Source organism: Chionomys nivalis, chromosome 23 (assembly GCF_950005125.1).
Source record: "Chionomys nivalis chromosome 23, mChiNiv1.1, whole genome shotgun sequence".
Taxonomy (NCBI): Eukaryota; Metazoa; Chordata; class Mammalia; order Rodentia; family Cricetidae; genus Chionomys; species Chionomys nivalis.
Window position 1 is genome coordinate 12184975 of NC_080108.1, and position 20942 is coordinate 12205916.

Consider the following 20942-nt stretch of genomic DNA (forward strand, 5'->3'; position numbering starts at 1 on the left):
TCCAGTGTCCCAGAAAGAGGAATGGGGAGACAGAACGCTGAGGAGGGGAAGAAGGGGGAGGAATGAAAATCAATCGTTTATCTGCTATCAAATCCCTAATCTCAGATTCAGTCTTCCTCGCATTGGATCATGTTAAATCTGCAGGTTACCTCTGGAAGTGCCAATCAAAGGAGCCATGAGCAGTGTGTGGTGAGGAAAAGGCATACGCATTACACTGTGGGACAGCCTCGTGGTCCACCCAGCCTAGAGTGTGAGCATCGGGATGCTGAGGCCTGCTTAGCATCACCAATGCCCAAACTTGAGTGAGGAACTGGCATCGCGGCCTGGCCTTAGATGTCACCATACAATAAACTTAGTTATCGCTTGGCAAAGTGGATGGCAAGCCCAGAACAGACGAGCTGGGCTTCCTTACTCTCCTCAGTGTGCCCTAATGTGGATGACACTGCAGTAAGGGACAAACATGGACGTCCCCAAGTATGTGTCCATACTCAGGTATCTGTGCTAACTTCTCTGTTGTGGTTCTGATGTGAATTACCTTGACTTATTCCACATTATATACACACCTCAAAATGTCGAACTGGGAACTGGTGAGACTGCTCAGTGGTTAGGGGCACTGGCTGCTCTTCCTGAGGGCCTGGGTTCGATTCCTAGCACCCACATGGCAGCTCACATTAATCTCTAACTCCAGATCCAAGGGATCTGGCATCCTTTTCTGATTGCTGAGTGAACTGCATGTATGTTGTGCCCAGATATACATGCAGCCAAAACACCCCATATACATAAGCCACTTTTTAATTTAAAAATAACTCATTATTTAAAAATAAGCAAACAAAACCCAAAAATTACTTTGTACATGTATAGAATTTTTAGTCATTTAAAATATCATTTATTTGTATTTTAAAGGTTGGTTTTATTTTATTTTCTGTGGTGTGTGTGTGTGTGTGTGTGTGTGTATGTGTGTCTACCTCAGAGGTCAAACAAGGGCTTTGGATTCCCTGGATCTGGAGGGACAAACCGTTGTGAGCTTCCAGATGCTGATGCTAGGAACCAAATTCAATTCCTCTGCAAGAACAGCAAGTGTTCTTAACCACTGAGCCATCTCTCCAACCTCATCATTTAAAACATTTTACTTAATTACTGTTTTATATTGAAGACCACCAGAGTTTTCTCCCTTGGAATTTGAGTGGCCTCCAGCTTCTTTTCCAACATGTAAATCTATTTATGCTCGTTGTTAGTTCAGTCCCCGCCTGACTCCGAACAGGAAATTGGTGTGCTGTATCTGGATTCGTTTCTGACTTTTCTCATAGCTAAGGCTTTGGCTCCAGGCTTACACCTTGGGTCTGCCTCGCTGCGCCATGGAACCGATATCCTGCGTGCAGCCTTCTGCGCTTTATCCAGCGCGAGGCTGTGCCAATAGCCTCTCCTGGCCATGTCTTGACTCAAAGAGAGTCCCAGGGAAGGCAGGAGTGATTGCTTGGCAAGACGTGGGCTTAGAAGCTGCATGGACCCTGTAGGCCTCAGGGATGCACGCTCAGGGGAGCCATGGCTTCATTTCCCACATTTCTTTCGCACAGAGTGTGATTAAGGGAAGTGCTTCCATATGGCCTGGGGAACTCCCAGCCAAACTGGCTTCAGCTGGCCAGTTTCAGAGCCACGGCAGACAGGATGGGGCCACCAAGAGAAAGAATCAAGAAGAGGAAGCACCATGCTTTCATGCAAGCATGCTACCTTTAGCCTTAGTCTTGGCACGTGGGCTTCCCAGTGAATGAGATGCCAGTGCTCACCACAGCGCCAGTGCTCATCACAGCGCCAATGCTCATCACAGCGCCAGTGCTCACCACAGCGTCAGTGCTCATCACAGCGCCAATGCTCATCACAGCGCCAGTGCTCACCACAGCGTCAGTGCTCATCACAGCGCCAATGCTCATCACAGCGCCAGTGCTCACCACAGCGCCAGATCTCACCACATTGCCAGTGCTCACCACAGTGTCAGTGCTCACCACAGAGCCAGATCTCACCACATCGCCAGTGCTCACCACAGCGCCCATTCCTTCTGGCAAAGGGTCTGCCTGAGCACCCTGGCTCTCCTTTCTGTACAGAAACTGAGCAAAAACACTGGACACTTTGGGGATTCTTAATTAGCAGCGTCCCAAGTGGGCAGGAAGCTCTCCGGACTTGCTGACCAGCCAGTCTAGGGAGTAAATGGCCAGCTCCAGTTCAGTGAGAGACCCTGTCACAAGGGCACAAGGAAGAGAATGACGAAGCAGGACTTCTGAATTCCTCCTCTGGCCTCAGCATTCACATGCCCAGCTGAGTGTCTGTACCTGCACACACATGTACAAACATGTGCACATATCACACACAAACAAAAGGAAAAAGAGAAAAAAAGAAAGAAAGCCAGAATGACAAATTTGGGGCTTATACACACAGAGAGATTTTCCTGGAGAGAAAACATATAACTTGAAGAAAATGTTCCTTAGTTCTTTGGGAATTTCTTACAATATATTTTGATCATATTCCTTGCTCTACCAGCTCCTCCCAGGCCACCCACTCACACCCACCCAATTTTGCATTCTCATTTTCTTTTTAAAAGCAATCAACTATTTCAAAAGATTCTTGTAAGGATCCATACTACAAAAGCTGACGGTCGATGAGAGGAAGGGGAGAGAAAGAAGAAAAGACAGGAGGGAGGAAAGGATGGGGGAGAGGCAGGAAGACCTAGACCTAGAGGGATAGAGAGAGGTGGGGGAGGGGAGGGGAGGAGAGGAGAGGAAGGGGCTCATCAATAGTGAAAAACTAGGGGCTGTGGAGATGACTCAGCCAATGAAATATTTGCCACAAAAGTATGAGAACCCTAGTTCAGATCCCCAGGACCCAGACTGCAGAGTGGCCCACACCAAGATTCTCAGCACTTTGAAGATACAGAAAGGTCCATCATTGGAATTCGTTGGTCAGCTGGCCTAGATGAATTGGTGAGCCCTGGGTTCAGTGAGAGACTGTCGCAAACACTAAAAGCAGTCAAGGAAGATACTTGATGGCGACCCTTGGCCTCCACACACACAGCCCTTCATGGGACAGCCTGTCTCTTCAAATTGCCTTATCTGATCTTTTCTTCCAGCTGTGCTTTCTCCTCCAGCCCAGCCTTCTGTGATCCTTCCCCAACACCCATCAGCAGCTTCGTAAAACCCCTTCTTAAGTTGTTTTCTAGAACTTATTTGGTGGAGATGTTTCTTAACATCTCTGGTCTTGAATGGGTTTGACAACATTAAAACTGGAATGCAAGAGACCTAGTGACATGAAATGACATCATACATCTGAAGAGAACTTTGATAATCATAAGGTATTATGTTGTCTTGGTACCAGTAATAATGATGGGTGGAATACTTAGCATTTGGTTTCTGTCCCCTCAAAAGCAATAGTATCAGATGCTACAGTTCTGGTCGGTGACGAAGCCCTAAGGGGCGACTTCTCTTTCTAAATAAAGGACACAGAACTGAAAGAAGGTCTCTGCTACCAGCTCTTTTTATCTAGAAGGTGGGTGTAATGTCTAACTTTTAACTCTGTAGCCATGAAGACATCTGTGAAGACATCCACCCAGGATGTGGACAGAGATGAGCTGGAGTCCTGGAAGACACCGCAAAGCAGGGGAGAGCAGCTCCCCCAGCTTTGACCGTCAGTCCAGACTTCTTCTCAGAGGACGCATCTAACACAGAAGTTTATAATCTGAATTTCCCCCTAGTGACCACATCTCCCTGCCCTTATTCTCAGTGACCAACTCTTCTACCTAGTGAGGAGCCAATCAGAGCCGAGAGAATGGGACAGGAGTCATTTTCCATCGTGCTCTCCAATTGGGCCCTGAATTTATCCCCTCCTTCCCCTTGGGAAACCCCTCTACTGTTCTCATCTTCTCTTTCCTCATCAGCTCGCTGTGATCAAGCTCGTATGTCTGAGATTCACAGATGCCGCTCTTGTGGATACTACAGACACCCTCAAACTGCCAGAAACAGGGGAGGGGGCAGTCCTGGACTCCAGCCATCTCCACAAGAGCGTTTAACTTCCTTGAGATGGGACCGGTTCCTTTGGCTTCTGTGACTCTGTTCTTGCTAAGTTCTGTGTTCATCAAGCCACTCCTCTTCTCTGATTAAATGTTGGAATTCCTCGTGAGCAACCCGTGGTTTTCTCATGTTCTACATGCTCTCTTTGGGTGGACCTAACCACATTCATGACCGAGTCCCACTTGTAAGGGCACCTTCCCATCAACCATGATGGGTTGGTATGTTTCTTAACCAGCCTCTAGCCACAAACAAAATACACTCAACAGCTATAGGAAAACACAGAAGGTTATAAAGGGTTGAATAACCAGAGAGCCAAGATTCTTGAGAGAAGGCAAAATCCAGGGAGATGGGATCTTGCCCTAGATGGACAACTCTTTCTTGCGGATGCCTGATCTCAGAAGAAGAGCACATGAGCATAACAAGCTGCCCAAGCTGAAAATGTTGCTTTGTCTCTTCCTGTAGTCTTCACTCAAAAGAACTGCAAACTCTGACCCTGGAATTCCTCCTCCTCTGTATCTTTACAAATACCTCATCTTCCCACATCTTGGGCCACACTCCCTCAGGCCAAGGCCCTAGGGTGGTTTAAAAGATGTTTCCTGCCGGGCGGTGGTGGCGCACGCCTTTAATCCCAGCACTCAGGAGGCAGAGGCAGGCGGATCTCTGTGAGTTCGAGGCCAGCCTGGTCTACAAGAGCTAGCTCCAGGACAGGAACCAAAAGCTACGGAGAAACCCTGTCTCGAAAAAAAAAAAAAAAAAAAAAGACGTTTCCTATTTGAACTCCCTGCTTCCAGGTTATCTTTGGGGGTGATCTGTGAGTCCTCCCAAGTCACTCCATTGTCTGAATGGTTCTGATGACTGCACCTGACCCAGGATATAAACCACACAGATGACAAGCTTTGGGGTTGGCCCCTGAACACCACTCTGTCTATTCCACTTCTCGACATGCATTCAGCCTTGAGTGGCAGATGAGCAGGACCTCAATAAAGCCCAGATTCTTTGGTGTGATGGAGCATGCCTAGAATTTTAGCACCCAGGAGGCTTCAAAAGGGTCAGCCTGGATGCATGGCAAGACCATGTCTCAAAAAAAAAAAAAAAAAAAAAAAAACTAAAACAAACAAAAACAAAACACGAACAAAATAGCAGGTTTTTTTCTCTAGTGTTATATCACATATGGAATTTATATTTTATATAAATAAATAAATAAATCAGGAAGATTTTTGTCCACATGTTCTCCATGCTACCTCTTCTCCCTACTTCCTGTCCTCCAGCTTCCTGTTCCCCCTACTTCCTGTCCTCCAGCTTCCTGTTCCCCCCTTCTTTTTCCACCACCTCTCCTCCATTTCTATAATGGTATTCTTAACTGAGGGATAAATAAAATCCTAATTTTATACAAAACAAGACACAAAAAAATGAATAGAGGATTTAAAGACATAAAGCAAGTATTGAAGCTGGGCTGGAGAAACAACTCAGTGCAGCCCTGGCAGCCAACCTGTGTTCAGTTCCCAGTGTCCACATGACAGCTCACAAGTGTTTGTAACCCTAGTTCCAAAGGATCTCATGCTTGCCCTGGCTTCTATGGCTCTGGCACACATGTGTTACATATACATACTCAAGCATATGTATATGCATAAAATATAAATAACTATTTAAGAAATGGAAAGATAGAAAAACATAGAAATACTGACCGGAAACTTGCATGAATATTCTCTCTTCTTCAGAGTCAGAACAGGCTCCTACCGCCGGGTGGTGGTGGAGCACGCCTTTAATCCCAGCACTCGGGAGGCAGAGGCAGGAGGATCTCTGTGAGTTCGAGACCAGCCTGGTCTAGAAGAGCTAGTTCCAGGACGGGCTCCAAAGCCACAGAGAAACCCTGTCTCGAAAAACCAAAAAAAGAAAAAAAAAAAAAAAAGAAGGGCAACTTTAACCTGTAGCTTATTTATTTTAAATTAAGTTTCCCTGGAACATAGCTACATTTGTTTGTGTGTGTGTGCTTCTATAGGACAATGGCTTTGAGTGGCCAGAACAGAGGTGTTATGTCTCGCAAAGCTTAAAGTATTTACTGGCTGGCCATTAGTACACACAGTTGACCCCTGAAATGAGAAGACAAAACATCGGAATAAATACAGCCTCGAAAGCATTGCTTCCGCAAGACAAGCAAAAATAAAAGTGAAATAACTGAAAACCACATTTGAAATAGGTGTTACAGATTAAAGTTTAGTATTCCTGATACACAAAAGTTTACAACAATAAAAAAATTAAAAAATGGTAAGGCAGATAGATGGCTTCAATAGATAACCAAAAATGAAAAACAAAATAAATATTACATCACTTTCTGTTTTGTTAACAACCAAAAGAAGACAAATAAGGTGAAATTATGACCCCAGTTTGCTTGAAAAATACTTTAGGCTATTTAATAATTAACTACCAAATGTTTTTAAAATTGCAAGATTTTGTAATGACAAAAGCTCAAAAAAAGGGGGGGGGAACCTTTAAAGAGCTGGTAGAAGCAGCTTTTACACACACTTTCCAAAAAGAAACTTGAAAAATAACAATGATTTTTATAAAGAAAGAAATCTGACTTTCTGAAAAGCGGCCAAAGTTAATTTCACCCGGACAAGTTCGGCGTTGGGGACACGCTGCTCTGGTAGGAATGGAAACACGGAACTGGGCTGCAAAACTTACTTTTGTCGGGAGCCAGGTGCATCTTGGCCTGGCCCCGCACCAGTCTGCAGGTGGAGCCATCTCCGGCACAGACACCACAGTTGTCTTCCTTGGCATTACTTCCCAGCTGTCTGTCGCAACCCACCGTCTGTGTGGGAAAGAGGGGGTTAGGATGTTGTTCTGTTTGGCTTATAGGCTGGCTGTCTTTCTTAGCACACTGCTTTGTAAATGTCACGGATGGGATGTCTTAGAGTCTAAGATCATCTATGTCATTTTTTTTTTTTATTTTAAATTTTCTATTCATTTTACATACCAACCACAGTTTCCCCTCCTTCCCCTCCTTTCCCCAGGCCCCCAGAATCACATGCTTACAACTGTCTCCCTGCCCCCCACTCTCCTTTAATTGTATTTCAGATACCTGCATAAGATCTTTCTTTCCCCCCTTTCCTCCCACCCCCTTGCCTTCCCTTGAGATAGGCTCTCTTGTAGCCCAGACAGCCTTGAACTTGCTGTGTAGCTGAGGATGACACTGAGTGTCTTGTCCTTCAGCCTCTACCTTCCACGTGCTGAGAGTCAGGCTTGCTTCAGCACATCTGGTTCCCGCAGTGCCAAGGACCCAGCTGTCACCAACCGAGCTACATCCCCAGCTCCCCTTCCTACTCCCCCCTTTCTCTCCAACCCTACCTTTGCCTGATTCTCATTTCTTACACGGGATGTCTATGCCTCGGGCCCACAGTATCTCTCTAGATACATCCTTCATCTGTACCGTTCCGTCTACAATTCTGTATCGCGAGCTGCTCTTACCCCGAGGCTACCACCTCCGTATAACAATATCCATCTGTCCACAAATGCTCTTAAGGAGAAAACCGAGGATTTGTGTTCTGAGACAGCTTCACTGCTGTCTTCAGTTTGTTGTGTTACTATGCCTGTGGTGTGTGTTAGTGTGAAATCCTCCTTCCAGGAGAAGGGCTGTGTTTTGTATTTCTTTCTGATTTCACCAATAGGACTTGTGCATAAAGATTGCCCAGCGATATTAACCAGTCTAATAGTTTATCTCTACTTCCCACAGCCACCCAACTAGCATTGAAATGGGGGACTTTGGAGACAGACGCCATGACACATCCTGACTCACCGGCTGCGTCTTTCAAAATACAGGATGCTGGGCCGTTTAGACTCTCGGAGACTCATTTTCCTCCACAGGGAGGCAGAGCTAAAGATGCCAATGTGCATTTCACAGACAATCTAGCAAGGGTTAAAGGACACTTTTTTTTTTTTTTTTTTTTCCCTCAGAGCAGTACACCGATGGAACCGTTCTATGGGGTTCTGACAAAGGGTCACTCTGACTGCTTCTCTGTTGTCCATTTGGACTCCGGGAGCCTGTGGGCTGCTCTTGGCAGAGCTGTCAAATCACTCTACACTCCAGGTGCTGAAGAGAAAAGAGGGATTGGATAGCACTCAAACCACATCTATAGGCGGATGTCTCTAAAATGTTGGTGTTGAAGGGAAGGCGCAAAAGGGAACAAAGGTTTCGAAGCAAGGCAGGAGACGGTCCAGGGAAATGAGGGGCTAACTGTGCTCTGGGATGTTTGCAGCCTCGCCCCAGGATGCCGGGAGGGAAGGGTCTACATTTGCTCTGTGCAATCACCACCAGCGAAGCTACAGCCTTCAGCATTCTCTACTCAAACGGGAGAAAGTTTCCAAGCCGGGCTCCTTGGTGGGAAAGCTGCAGCAGGCATTAAACTAGTGGACAGATTAAACTAGCTGCTGGATTCAATAGCTTTTGCATCCCTTCCATCCCGATAAGATCACTTTAAAGAAGTTATTGGGGAAAGCTGATTTTTTTTCTAAATTTGTATGTGTTCATGTATGTTAACATATGAGTCTGGGAGCACACACATCAGGAGACACGTGTGACATTCAGAAGAGGACACTTGGTTTCGGTCCTTGCCTTCCTTCCTGGCCCACGAACTTCTGGGAATCATCCTACTCCTGCCTCCCCAGAGCTGAGATTCTAAATCCAAGCTGCCTTATCCAGCTTTATGCAAGTTCGAAGGATCCAAACTCAGGCTCTTGGGCTTACAGGACAAGAGCTTCACCCACCAGCCCTGTAACAGCAAGCTGGTTTTGACTGGATGCTTACCACATGTCTGGCACTGTGCCACAAACGTTGCCCCTGATTTTTCACTCCTTCCTTGCATCAATCTTAGGACCTTTTATTGGTGGGATCTTTTATCGTCATCTTACAAATAAGGAGTCTGTCAGCACACGGCTGAAGCTGAATGGCTTGTCCCCACGGCACAGAGAGCACACGGTGCCAGTTATAGTTTTAAACCCCTGATCCTCTAAGCCAGTGGTTTGCAACCTTCTTAATGCTGTGACTTTTTTTTTTTTGAGACAGGGTTTCTCTGTAGCTTTGGAGCCTGTCCTGGAACTAGCTCTTGTAGACCAGGCTGGTCTCGAACTCACAGAGATCCGCCTGCCTCTGCCTCCCAAGTGCTGGGATTAAAGGCGTGCGCCACCACCGCCCGGCCCGGTATTGCTGCTACCTTATAATATGGTTCCTCATGTGGTGACCCCACCATAAAATTATCTTGTTGTTACTCTGTAACTGTAGTTTTGCTACTGCTATGAATTGTGATGTAAAAATCTGATATGCAGGATATCTGATATGTGGGCCTTCCGGAGCAGTCAAGATCCACGGGTTTAGAATCGCTGCTCTGAGCAGAATCCCAACAGTGTGCGGCACCTTCATGCACCTCTGCTCTCGGCAGAAAGACAGCGAGGATCCCTGCTGCAGAGAACTGTGTGTGGATATTTACAGGCACATGTGGAACCGCTTAAGGGTGATGGATTCTGGAAACATACTCGCATGGTTGGGATCGGACCAGTGAGTAACTGCATTCATGAAACTTTCCCCATGGGAAATAATTCCGCCATGAAGTTATAGACACCGTCTTCCTGGGCCAAGCTCTGTCCTCACATGTCGCTGTCCCTGAGCGCTTATGTGTTTCGTGAGGATGAGAGCCACCCTCTCCCTGTTCATCCAGGAAGGGCGTGTGCTGAAAAGCAAGGATGGGCTTATTTTGAAGAGTGTTTGGGGCCTTGCAAAATCTTGGGCTATTGAATCCCTCCCAAGCACTTGTATTTGCTTCCTGATTTTTTTTAAGAGTTAAAATCCATCCAGATCTCACAGCCAAACAAAGCATGTGAAAACATCACAGAAAAATGATATTTGAAAAGGTCTGATCGCCTGTGATTCATCAAGTGTAAGCCAGAGCCCTTGACATTGAGGCCAGCCGAACCCTGTCTCTCTAGAGCCTCCACAGAGCGCTAGAAGCAACTCCTACAATATTATCTGAAGTGTTCTCAACCTCTGTGACATCGCCTAAGGCCAAGATACCTAATTACAGTGATTCATAAACTACTAACTGATAAACCCATGGCGCATGTCAGCATCAGTTACACTATCCTCTGCTATAGTGCCAAGCCTAAAAGTATGAATCAATAAGACACGATTCTTATCTCGTAGGGTAGTTAAGGAGGAAGTGTAAAGTTGCAGGACATAGGATAACATAAACACAGATTTAAAAATATGAGCACTGGTTCTTGGAAGACATAGTCATCTATAAACAGAAACTCAGCAAAGATCATTGCAAAGTTCAGGCAGATGGAGCTTAAGTAAGCGCCATTAATCCAAATGAAGCAAAATGTGGATTTTCCCAGATAAATCAAATTTAATTCTTCAAGAGCCAAACAGTTTTTTTGAATGAACTTTTTGTCTGATACCTCTGAAAACTGGCTATTACTTTAGAGAAAATGTGAAATTTAGCTGGTGCCTAACTGGACACTTTATCCCGACAGACTAGTGACCATGGTCCTGGATGGTACTCTGTATATACTATTGGGGTAGAAAAGCAAGCATCGCTATCACACAGCAAACATGGGACGGGCAGCAGCAACCTGCCTGCAAGATATGCTGGAGTAATTGTCGCCCAAATGTCATGGGAGTAATCAACCAGGTTTTAGGAGCAAATTTAAAGTCTGCCCCATCCGATGGAAGCCATATCTGAACCCATTTTCCTTATAAACAAAATGTATTGTCTCCATTTGGGTAGGAAGATTACTGTTCCTGCTCCGTCAGTGGCTGCTAGGCTCGTGAGTCAGGTGCTTAGATAATTCCCAATCCCCAAAAGACACCCAGGGTTACTTGTTATTCTTTTCATAAATTTCACTGTAAATTTTTATAACAAAATTATTTCTTACTTTAAAAGTTATTATTTTGTGTGGTGTGTGGTTTGCATGTGCGTCTGTGTACTTCCGACATGGGTACAGTGTCTGAGGAGGTTAGAAGAGGGTATCAAATCCCCTGGCACTGGAGTTACAGACAATTGTCAGCCACCATGACCATCTGGACTCAAACCCAGATCGTCTGGAAGAGCAGTCAGTGCTTTTAACTGCCGATCCATCTGTCTATCCCCTCATAAATTATTTTATCACAAACTCTAAGTGATTTCATCTAATTAGCTGCCAAGAAATTTGATAAACAAAAATGAGAAATCAAACATGGTGCTGAAGAGGAATCTCAGCAGTTAAAAGTGTGCACTGCTTTTGCACAGGACCCAAGTTTGGTTGCCAGCACCCTTGTCAGGTGGCTCACTAACACCTGCAACACTAGTTCCAGAAGGTTCAATGCCCTCTTCTGGCATCGATGGGCACTTGTGCACGCATGCATACACACACACACACACACACACACACACACACGCACACACACGCCTAAGAAGAAGAGGAGGAGGAAAAGGGAAAAATAATGGAATTTGATCCGCAGAGCTGGCCCGGCAAGTATCAGAAGCAGAAGCAAGCTTCATTCAGTGAGACCATGGCGAGGCCTGTGGCCATCTCCTGCCGTCTGCTTTCTCGGGCTCATGCAAACTTGCTCCCAGGAGCGTTGTGACATGTTCCTTTAAATGACAAAATTGTAAACACACTTGCAAAAATGATTGTCTGTGCCAGATACTCATCAGGGCTCCCTTCAGTGATCCTGAGGCCAGCAGAGTGACTCACATAATTGACTCTCTCTCCCTGACAACTGCTGACAGCCATCACATAGGACAAAAAGGGAGTGTTTCCCTGAGGAAGGAAAGATACTGCATTCAACAGGGAAGTCTCTACATCTTTTTATTCAGATGGCCTGCATTCACCTTGGAAAATGAAAACAGACATTACCCCTTCCTGCAGCATGGATTCACAAACACACAATGGGGGCAGCTCATGAACGGGCTAATTCAGAACTGGAATCTGCTATCATCCTGCAGACCTCTTCCAAAGCTGGGAGTTACCGGGGCAAACAAGGAAGCTGGATTTAGATAACAAAGGGAAGTTTGGACAGTGAGGACCAGGAGGCCAGGAAACGTGAAATTGGGTTGACTGAAGGCCCCCTTGGTTACAGCTATCCTGTTGGGCACATAGAATGTTTCTGGAATTGAACATTTTTTAAAAGGGCATACAAGAAAGGCTGTGTCTCATTTTTTGCCCATTGAAAAGGCCAGATCTCGGTGACACTAAGGGAGAGGTCACATGGCCATCAGCCAGCTCCGTGCAGATGACATCATGCATTACAGGAAGTGAGCTGGATGTCTATGCAACTTCAATTTAGAATCCTGGGATTAAACCATCCTGGGAAGAATAACAGGTGTCCTGATTTTGTTTTGTTTTTATTTTAAAGGAAGACATAGAGATAGATGAGAAGATTAGGTGAGGACAGAGGCCAAGGCTGCCACAATGGATCCACAAGGAAGGAAATGGAGACTATCAACCACAAGAAGCCAGAAGAGAGAGGGAAGGGCTGAGCTTTCTCTCTAGAAGGAACAAATCCTGCCGAAGCTTTTGATTGGGGACTTCTGGCTTTCAGGGTATTAGAAAACACATTTCTGTTGTTTTAATCTATCAAGTCTGTGGCAATGTGTTGCGTACCCCTGGGAAACTAGTGAAGTCTGCTAACCACCAATGCCTTTTCTCGCCAGGCTTTACTCAAACCGAGGTCGCCAACTAGCTTTTATCAACCTACCTCCTGAGCCTCGCGAAGTCCCTGAAATAACCGGACTGTTAACCTTCCTTGTGCAATATTCTCCCAGCCTTTCTTCTCTCGCTCATGGTCTTTACGAGACACATAGACTTTTCCATCCAGTCAGCATCGGGGGCACTTTCCTTGTCCCCTTCAGTGACAAGGTCAGTCCTCTGCGCTCCTTACTGAGTACCCAGGGGCATTAGGTTAGATATCAGGACCTTAGCATCCATCACCCCCCGCCCAGATCTAAAATCTGAGACAACTTATCTATTCACAGGTGTACCAAGCTCATCTCATTCCCACCCAACGTTTTCTGTCTTCCCAATGACCTCACTAGTCTACCATATCCGTTCACCCATGTGGTCCTAAACAGCCTGCTGTCCCTTCCTAAAGTTCCCTCCCCCTCATCAGTCATCCTACCCACTGTTGCACTTTGCAGCCTTCAAGTGTCCAAACCTGACCTCCCATTGTTTCCCCAGATCCTGCCCCTTCCAAATATCTGGGCACACTACCAGGGACGTAAGCTTTCTAGCGGCAAGCCCATCTGAGCTGTTTCTTGGAAAATCACTCAGTGGCTCTTCGGACAGCGCTCGGGAAAAGTTAACAACTTGCTTCTTTCCACTCGCACACGCAGTCCCAACTTCCAGCACTATCGCACGACCCACATCTTACCTCTCAGCCCTGTAGAAGACTAGATACCCTTACACAAACCTGACGCTGCCTCCTTGTTCTGCAAGTCATGAGCCCAGGCCTTTCCTTTGTATATCTAACTCGTTCTCAACTTTTCAACACCTCAGTGTCTAATATCGCTTCATTCGGAGTGAAGAAGCCCCGATGAATTCCTCCCTCATTGCCGATGCTCAAACACAGGGCCTTGCATATTAGGAAGGATCTGTACCACTGCGCTCAGCCACACCCCTTTACGTCACCTTTACAGAAAACAAGCTCATTTTGAGTACAAACGGAATGCGTGGCATTGACAAAAAGCTGGAAGGAAACAAGCATAATCCCACGAACTGGTAAGGAGTATGGCTATGCAGTGGACAAGCCCCAGAGCGGACTGGCTGAAGCAGAGGGAAATCCCGGACAGCTTATAATGCAAAAGAATGGAACAGCAAGCGTTGAGCATGGCAAGATTTGGCAATAGGGAGTGTTAGATAAGACAGAGCAGGGCAGGCAAGAGACAAAGAGAGATCGGCAGGCAGCTAGGGAAGGCTGGATGCTGCAGTGTCAACTTCAAGAAGACTTTCCGTTTTGCATCTGGGTTTGTGATAGTTACGTTTGGTGAAGGAGGCCAATCTGTGTTTAGAGTTCTTGGATGGCAATATCCGGTTCTCCCAGCACAATCTGTGGACTGTCTTCTCTCATTGCTCCTTCCTGGGAGATCACCTGGATGGCTATGGACTTATTCCTAGGCTTTCCACTACAGTTCAGACCACTTCCCGTTTGTCTCTTCTTCTGCTGGCTTCTTGCTGCTTTGATTGCTGCTACTTTACATGGAGACTGGAGGCTGCAGAATGCCGGTCCTCCACCTTTGCTCAGCTCCCTTGGGGGATGCTGATGTGAGTGGAGTTGTATTTCCTTGAAGTCATTGACTTTTGTACAGCTAACCTGTTTATATACACTGTATTATCGGTAATTAGTTGTTAGTTCCAGGAGGCTTTATTTTTTTTTATTCAGCATATGCAATCAAATCATGTGTAAACAAAGATAATTTTGGTCTTTTCCTCAAACAGCATATTTTTCTTGTCTTTTATTCCCAGTCTGTTGAAAGGCAGTGGCGGCGGGGGAGGGGGTGGGGGTGGTGGGAAGGTGGGGGACATCTTTGCCTTGTTCCTGATCTTAGCAAGCAACTGTCTAACTTGTTACTGTTAAGAATGACATTAAGCCAACTGTGGTGGCCAACACCTTTAATCCCAGCATTCAGTAGGTAGAAGCAAGTGGATCTTTGTGAGTTAAGGCCAGCCTGGTCCATATAGTGGATTCAGGACTGGTCAGTGTTACACAGTGAAACCCTATCTTGAAAACATATAGTCATTTCGTCTATCCAGTCTATGAGCACAGGGTTGTTGTTACTCCTTCACTGTCCTTTTACTGCCCACTGGGTCTGATCTGAGTAATGTCTCATGCTTACTTTTGATGCCATTTTCTTTCTGTCTCATTATTTTCTTAGTCTGTTTTATAGCTATAAAATGCTACTGATATTTCTAAAAATCTAACTTTGGCCACCTTTATCTCTTTATTTCCAATTCTTTTTCATTGGGATTTTTCTCTCATTTTCATTAGTTATTTTCTTCTGCTTGACTTGCATTGAATTGTGTTGCATTTCCAGTTTCCTAAGCCATAGATGCACCATCTTGGAGCCTTCTTTGGGGTTGGAAATTTCCCTCTGAGGGCAGCTTTCATTGTATCACACACATTTTATCAAGTTGTATTTCCATGTTCACTGAATTCAAAATAACTTTTCCTTTGTTGTGAGATTCTTGCCTATGTGTTATTTGGGAATATGTTGTCTCTATGTGTTTGGAATTTTTCTGCTGGTTCCCACTGGTTAGGGGAACAGAGGAATGCAAAGACAAAGCATGGAGAATTTTATGTTGATAGATTGATTCAGATAACACTAGTGAGTACATCATAGCCTGGATTCCCAGTACTCAAGAGGCTGAGATAGAAGAACCATAGGCTTGGTGCTAGCCTGGGCTACACAGTTACTTTGAAAACAGTAAGAAGTATATGGCAAAACTTTGCCTGAAGTGACTATAAATCCTGCTCTGGGCAATGACACATTATCTCCACGCAGGCTCATCAGATGTAACACCTGTATAGTCTGGATGGGATGTTTGAGGAGTAGGAAGGATGGGCATGCAGAGGAGCAGGAAGGGGTGTGGAAAATATCTGTCTTACACTAAATTTTTCTAGGTACCCCCTTAAAAATTATGTTAAAACAGCTGAGGAGTCAGGTAACAGAAAACTGTGTAGGAAGGTCCTGGAAAACTTGGCAGGATTCCTGGATTTTAAGACAGCCCATCATAAACCACTGAGGGAGGCAGAGAGCACAAGAATGACATTTATAAGGAAGAAGAAGAGGAAGAGGAGGAAAGAGGGAGCGAGGGACGGAAAGAGGGAAGGAGGGAGGGAAGAAGGGAGGAGGAAGAAAGGGAAAGAGGAATGGAGGGAGGAAGGAACCTGAAAGTGGAAGTGGGTGATTGGAAAACGGGGGGGGGGGGCAAAGGAAAGAGGAAGAAGAAACGTGAAAGACCATGGGGAGGAAAGATAGATATCGTGTTTTCTTTCACACGCAGCTGGGCTGATTGCTGTAGTTACTGTTACTGCCCGGAGCCTTCTAGAAGCGATGGAATACTAGAGATTAGTTGTTTTATATTAGCATTTATTAAATGTATAAATTAATGGGTTTCATTATGCATTTCACACACACACACACACACTGCAATCATCTTCAGTCTCCTGTTACTATATCCTACCCCTTCCCACTGCTCCCCTCCTCTATTTCCAAGCTTTCCTCATACTTCCATGTATTAACTCTATAATTTCCTTAAAAAAAAAATAGTTCTTAGGACCTTGCGACATACACCTATAATCCTAGCCCTGGTGATAGTGAGGGCACGCGGAGATAGGCTGATCACTAGGGCTTGCTGATCATCCCAACTATGTTCAATGAGAGACTCTGTCTCAAAAGATGAGAAGGAAAATTGAGGAGGAAGCCCAATGTCAGTCTCTAAGCCTCCACCAAGTCTCATGTGAGCTAACACATCTACGCATGCGCACACGCTCTCTCTCTCTCTCTCTCTCTCTCTCTCTCTCTGTCTCTCTGTCTCTCTGTCTCTGTCTCTCTCTCACCCACACCCACATACACACGCACACACACACACACACACACACACACACAGAGAGAGAGAGAGAGAGAGAGAGAGAGAGAGAGAGAGAGAGAAAAACATCCTTCAGAGATCAAAGGAAGAGGAAGGAAGTCTAACGATGCCCCTGTAGTCCGCATGCTGTTTCTGGAATCTGCCTAAATTCTCAGTTATTGCCATCCACTGGTGTTGATGCCTTGGTCCCACTCATCCCAGCTCCCCAAATCTCCTGGCCCACCTGCTGGACCGACCTTGATCCCAGAGGTCAGCACTGCTTGCTCAGAGCAGTGATCTCAGAGTGTTGTCCTGGAGCCCGCAGCAAAGCTTCGGTAGCTCTGAGAACTCAAGAGAAACGCGAAGAGCTGGGTCTCACTCCCATGGACAGAGTCAGAAATTCTGGGCGGGAGTGGCAGGTTACACTATCTCAAATGCTTTGGCGGGTGTGTGTGTGTGGGGGGGGTTCTGTTTATATGCCCAAGTTGGAGATTTCCTGATCCCAGAGAATTTAAGAAGTCATATATTTTGATTCTGCACAGGCAAAAGCCATACGGTATTCAAGAAGGAAAACATGATTGGAATGCTGGATATCCAGGATTCTGAAAACCTTTCTCAGGGATCGGAAGAACAGAGAGAGAATTCTATCATTTCCCTAAAGCCCACACACTCTCTCCTGGGGAATACACTTACACTGAAATGGTCCAAACTCCTTACTGAAAATGGACACGGAACGTCCCCAAACCCAGGCTGTGTATGGCAGTGTGGCTTACCTGGCAGATGCCACTTATGCACATATCCAGTGAGTCCGCATTGCAGCGAGTTCCATCCAGCACCTTGGGTGCCAGCTCCACCACCAAGCTCTGTCCCCGAGCATGACACTTGAGCGCACACGGGGCAGCAGGGTCATTGTATAGTGGAATCCACTCATAATAGTGGCCCTGGTACTGCACGTCGTTGTAGGCTGAGCACTGCTGGGCTCTGAAGTCCTCCGAGTCTGCTGGGCAGTCCTGTAGGGAAACGTGTGGCCCAGGCACATTAACCAGCTATGGGGGCAGGGGAAGGCTGAACCAGACCCCACCTGCCTCCGCTAAGACACGTTATTTCCTCAGGCCCTCCCGAAACCCTGAGATCACAAGCTGAACCTGTATCTCTACACTGTGGAATTCCACAGGGGTCTCTGCAAGGCTGGTCTGCCGAGGGGAGCATTTATTAATCCGATCCCTCTTCCAACCAGGTGCTTTCCCAGCTAATTAAGGCATAGCCTGTGTGGGTGCTAATTTTAGCCTGGTTTAGCCATCTCGTGTGTAAACTACCAAATGAACAGCAGTCTCCTTTTTGAGTCACGGGGGAACCAAAGGCCTTTATATCCAAGGCGATTCAAGGATACAGGAACGGTATCAGTCCTGCCCCTTGGGAGTCATTTCAGTGGGGTCATTTGCTCCCATTTTAGCCCCAAACTGCTGTGTGTGTTTTTTATTAAAGTAGTTTAATTCTATGTAATAATGAGCTTTATTAAGATACTTTCACGCATGTATATGATGTGTTTCGATTATATTTACCCCCATTACCTTCTCTTGCTCCTCTCCCACTGAACACCTTCTCCTGGCCAATCAGCTGTCACTCTACTTTCCTGTCTTATTTTGTGTTCCCCCAGACACCCCACCCCTACCCCTAGCAACTGTTAACTGCCTATAAATCCCCAGGAAGGAGTGTAGTCTTGTCCAAACATCTGTGTTTTGTGAGAGTTGCTGGCTGTGTCTCCGTTGCTATTCAATGCGGCTACCTTTTCTCTTTCTCGTCTCCCATTGCTCCTCACTGGTACCAAACATCTGCCCTCAGCAAGTTAGTGCGAGGTTCTGTCTGTGACAGAAGCAAACAAAGCCCAACACCCTAGGGCACCCTCCCATGAACAGTAAAAAGTACAAGTGCTGAAGACTCGGGGGAGGCCTTTTTCTTAGGTTATACATTCCTCCTTCTAGATAGTTCCAAGGCAAGATGCTGGATGAGACAAGTGGGCACTCCCGAAAACTGTTTCTATTATTTTATACTTTCCCTGTTACGAAGATAATTAATGTTCATTCTAAGAACTTGGGGGGGGAGTTTATATTAAAATGAATAAGCTACAATTTACAAAGATAACTATACTTAAATATTTATACAAAGCTTGACTCTTCCCTAAGGGTTTATTTTTGAAAACAAAATTCTCTGAGTGCAAGTGTACGCATATTTTATGGACTACTCTATGTTGTGAAATGGTCCTTGAGAAAGGTATTACCATTAGCCATACCCTATACGGGTTGCCTTTCTGGTTCCTTCTTCCCCATCTGGATATCATAATTTCTAGTCAGACATGTATGAGACAATTTCATTGCTTTCAATTACGTTTCCTTCTTATTCATAGGAAGTCTTGTAAGTTTGCCTTTTTATACCTGGTCTTTGAAAATGTGGTCATCAAATTTGGTCATTTCTGCTGGAAACCTCTTCACTGTGTCATTTGGCTCAGGGTGCCTTGTGAAGTCAAGAAGGCGTAAATGTTTATGCAGCCTGCGTTCTTAGCATTTCTTACCCTGCAAGACTTCTTCCATTTTAATGGACTAAACATTCTTTTCTTACCCTGCCCTGAGGACGAATACATATAAAAGGTATTTGTCTAGTTCCTTTATAGGTTGGCAGTGGCATTTAACTCTTTGAGCTTGGGGTTGGGGTTTTATGTGTCATTGTTGCTCTGGGTTTTTTTTTTCCATTTGATTTTTGAGGTGGGATCTCTGCAGCCCAGACTAGCTACGCTTACACTTTGAATTTCAGTTGATCCTCCTTGCTCTGTCTCAGCCATGTGCCTGCCACTGTGACCAGTTTAACTCTTTGTTCTAGCTAGAATTATTCAGATGAGTACTGTGAGGTAAAAAAAAAAAATCCCACCCTATTTTCTCAAAAAAATAATGAACATATTTCAGCATGCTTCTAAAACATAGTTTATTCATGTATCATCTTTCCCCCATATGAAATCCATGTTTTACTGCTACAATGCTGCCAGACCTCCTAATCCTCAATACAGTGACTCCATTTTGCTGCAATCCACCATTTAGTTGTTCTGCTTTCTAGACAGAGAAAACCAAGCCACCCTTCCTAGGGTTGGATTGCGCTGGCCTACACCATGGCAGTCTTTGGTAGAAGTACATATCAGCATCAGTTTCCAGAGGCTAGCGTGGTGTGTGGGTCTGCAGTCACATCCATTGCCCCACTAAGTATCACACTGAAGCTGGCTCTGTATCGTCAATTCCGCTCTAAGCTTAGAGGCACATAAAATGAGGGGTGTGCGTGAGACTTCTAGGAAAACAGAACTGTCCATAATCATCCTTAAGCACCCCTAATAAACTCACTTACCCCAGAAAGCTGAACTTGAATGAGTCATTCTTTCGGCTGTTGATGCTGTCCCAGTCTAGGGACAGTTGCTCACTTTGCATTTCCACACAATGTTATGCAACAACTGGGTTGTGCCTTTGGTTTTTGCAAACACCCTCAAGTCCTTTGGAAATAGGGAAGGAGCAGACCATGCTTACCAGATTTTCCTGTGGGCTCACTATACTGGTGTAAAACATTCGACACTCCCACAGTATATTCATTTTGGTTGTTTTAGCAACATAAAATCTTATCTCAGGCCATGATGAATGAAGAAAAGCAAACCATAGCACACTGAAGCTGACAACTTTTCTCTTCAGAAATGGGGACTCTGTCTTCCGTGTGACCACAAGGAAGATCGATGACAAAATGACATCACCTACTTTCCCACAAGCCGTGGTCAGTGTTCTCTTTCAAATTCTTTGAAACCAAAGAAAAGTGTGTAGGAAAGCTGGGAACAGATGTGTCCCCTTAATTTGGGCTCGTGGGTGTGGCAAGCACTCTGTAGGGGCTGAACGGTCTGGCAGGCTGAATTCTATAAGCCAGTAAAGATTTAAAAATGCAGTGAGTGCTAGCTAATGTAAGTCTAGGATGTCTGCCCGAGCTTAGCCCTTGCCCAATGGGTGGCCCAGTTTGTCATCCTTGGCCAGGACTGACTATCCAGAGGCACATCTTGTCTACACCAGGTCAAACTTCCCCAGGAATTTGAAATTACACCAAAAAGGGGGGGCAGAGATGAATAAGTCACATGAATCTGGGGCCAGGCTGTCCCTTTCTTTTATAACATGTGTGCCCCAGCGAAGACTGGCAGTTTGCATCTCAGAGGAGGATATGGAGGGAGAAGGAAAGTTGGCAAGCCACACGTCTCAGGAGGGGGAGAAAGTCGCTCTG

At 45.6% G+C, this 20942-nt stretch overlaps 1 protein-coding gene across 1 annotated transcript in view; it reads right to left on the bottom strand.

Annotated features, from left to right (window-relative positions):
* Adamtsl3 (ADAMTS like 3) overlaps positions 1–20942 on the bottom strand; it is a 216983-nt gene that overhangs the window by 103062 nt on the left and 92979 nt on the right. The window contains exons 5-6 of the mRNA XM_057756193.1: positions 17423–17659; positions 6738–6864 (exon numbers count right to left, since the gene is read on the bottom strand). Of these exons, the coding sequence (XP_057612176.1) occupies positions 6738–6864; positions 17423–17659 (364 nt within the window). The remainder of the gene's footprint in view (positions 1–6737; positions 6865–17422; positions 17660–20942) is intronic.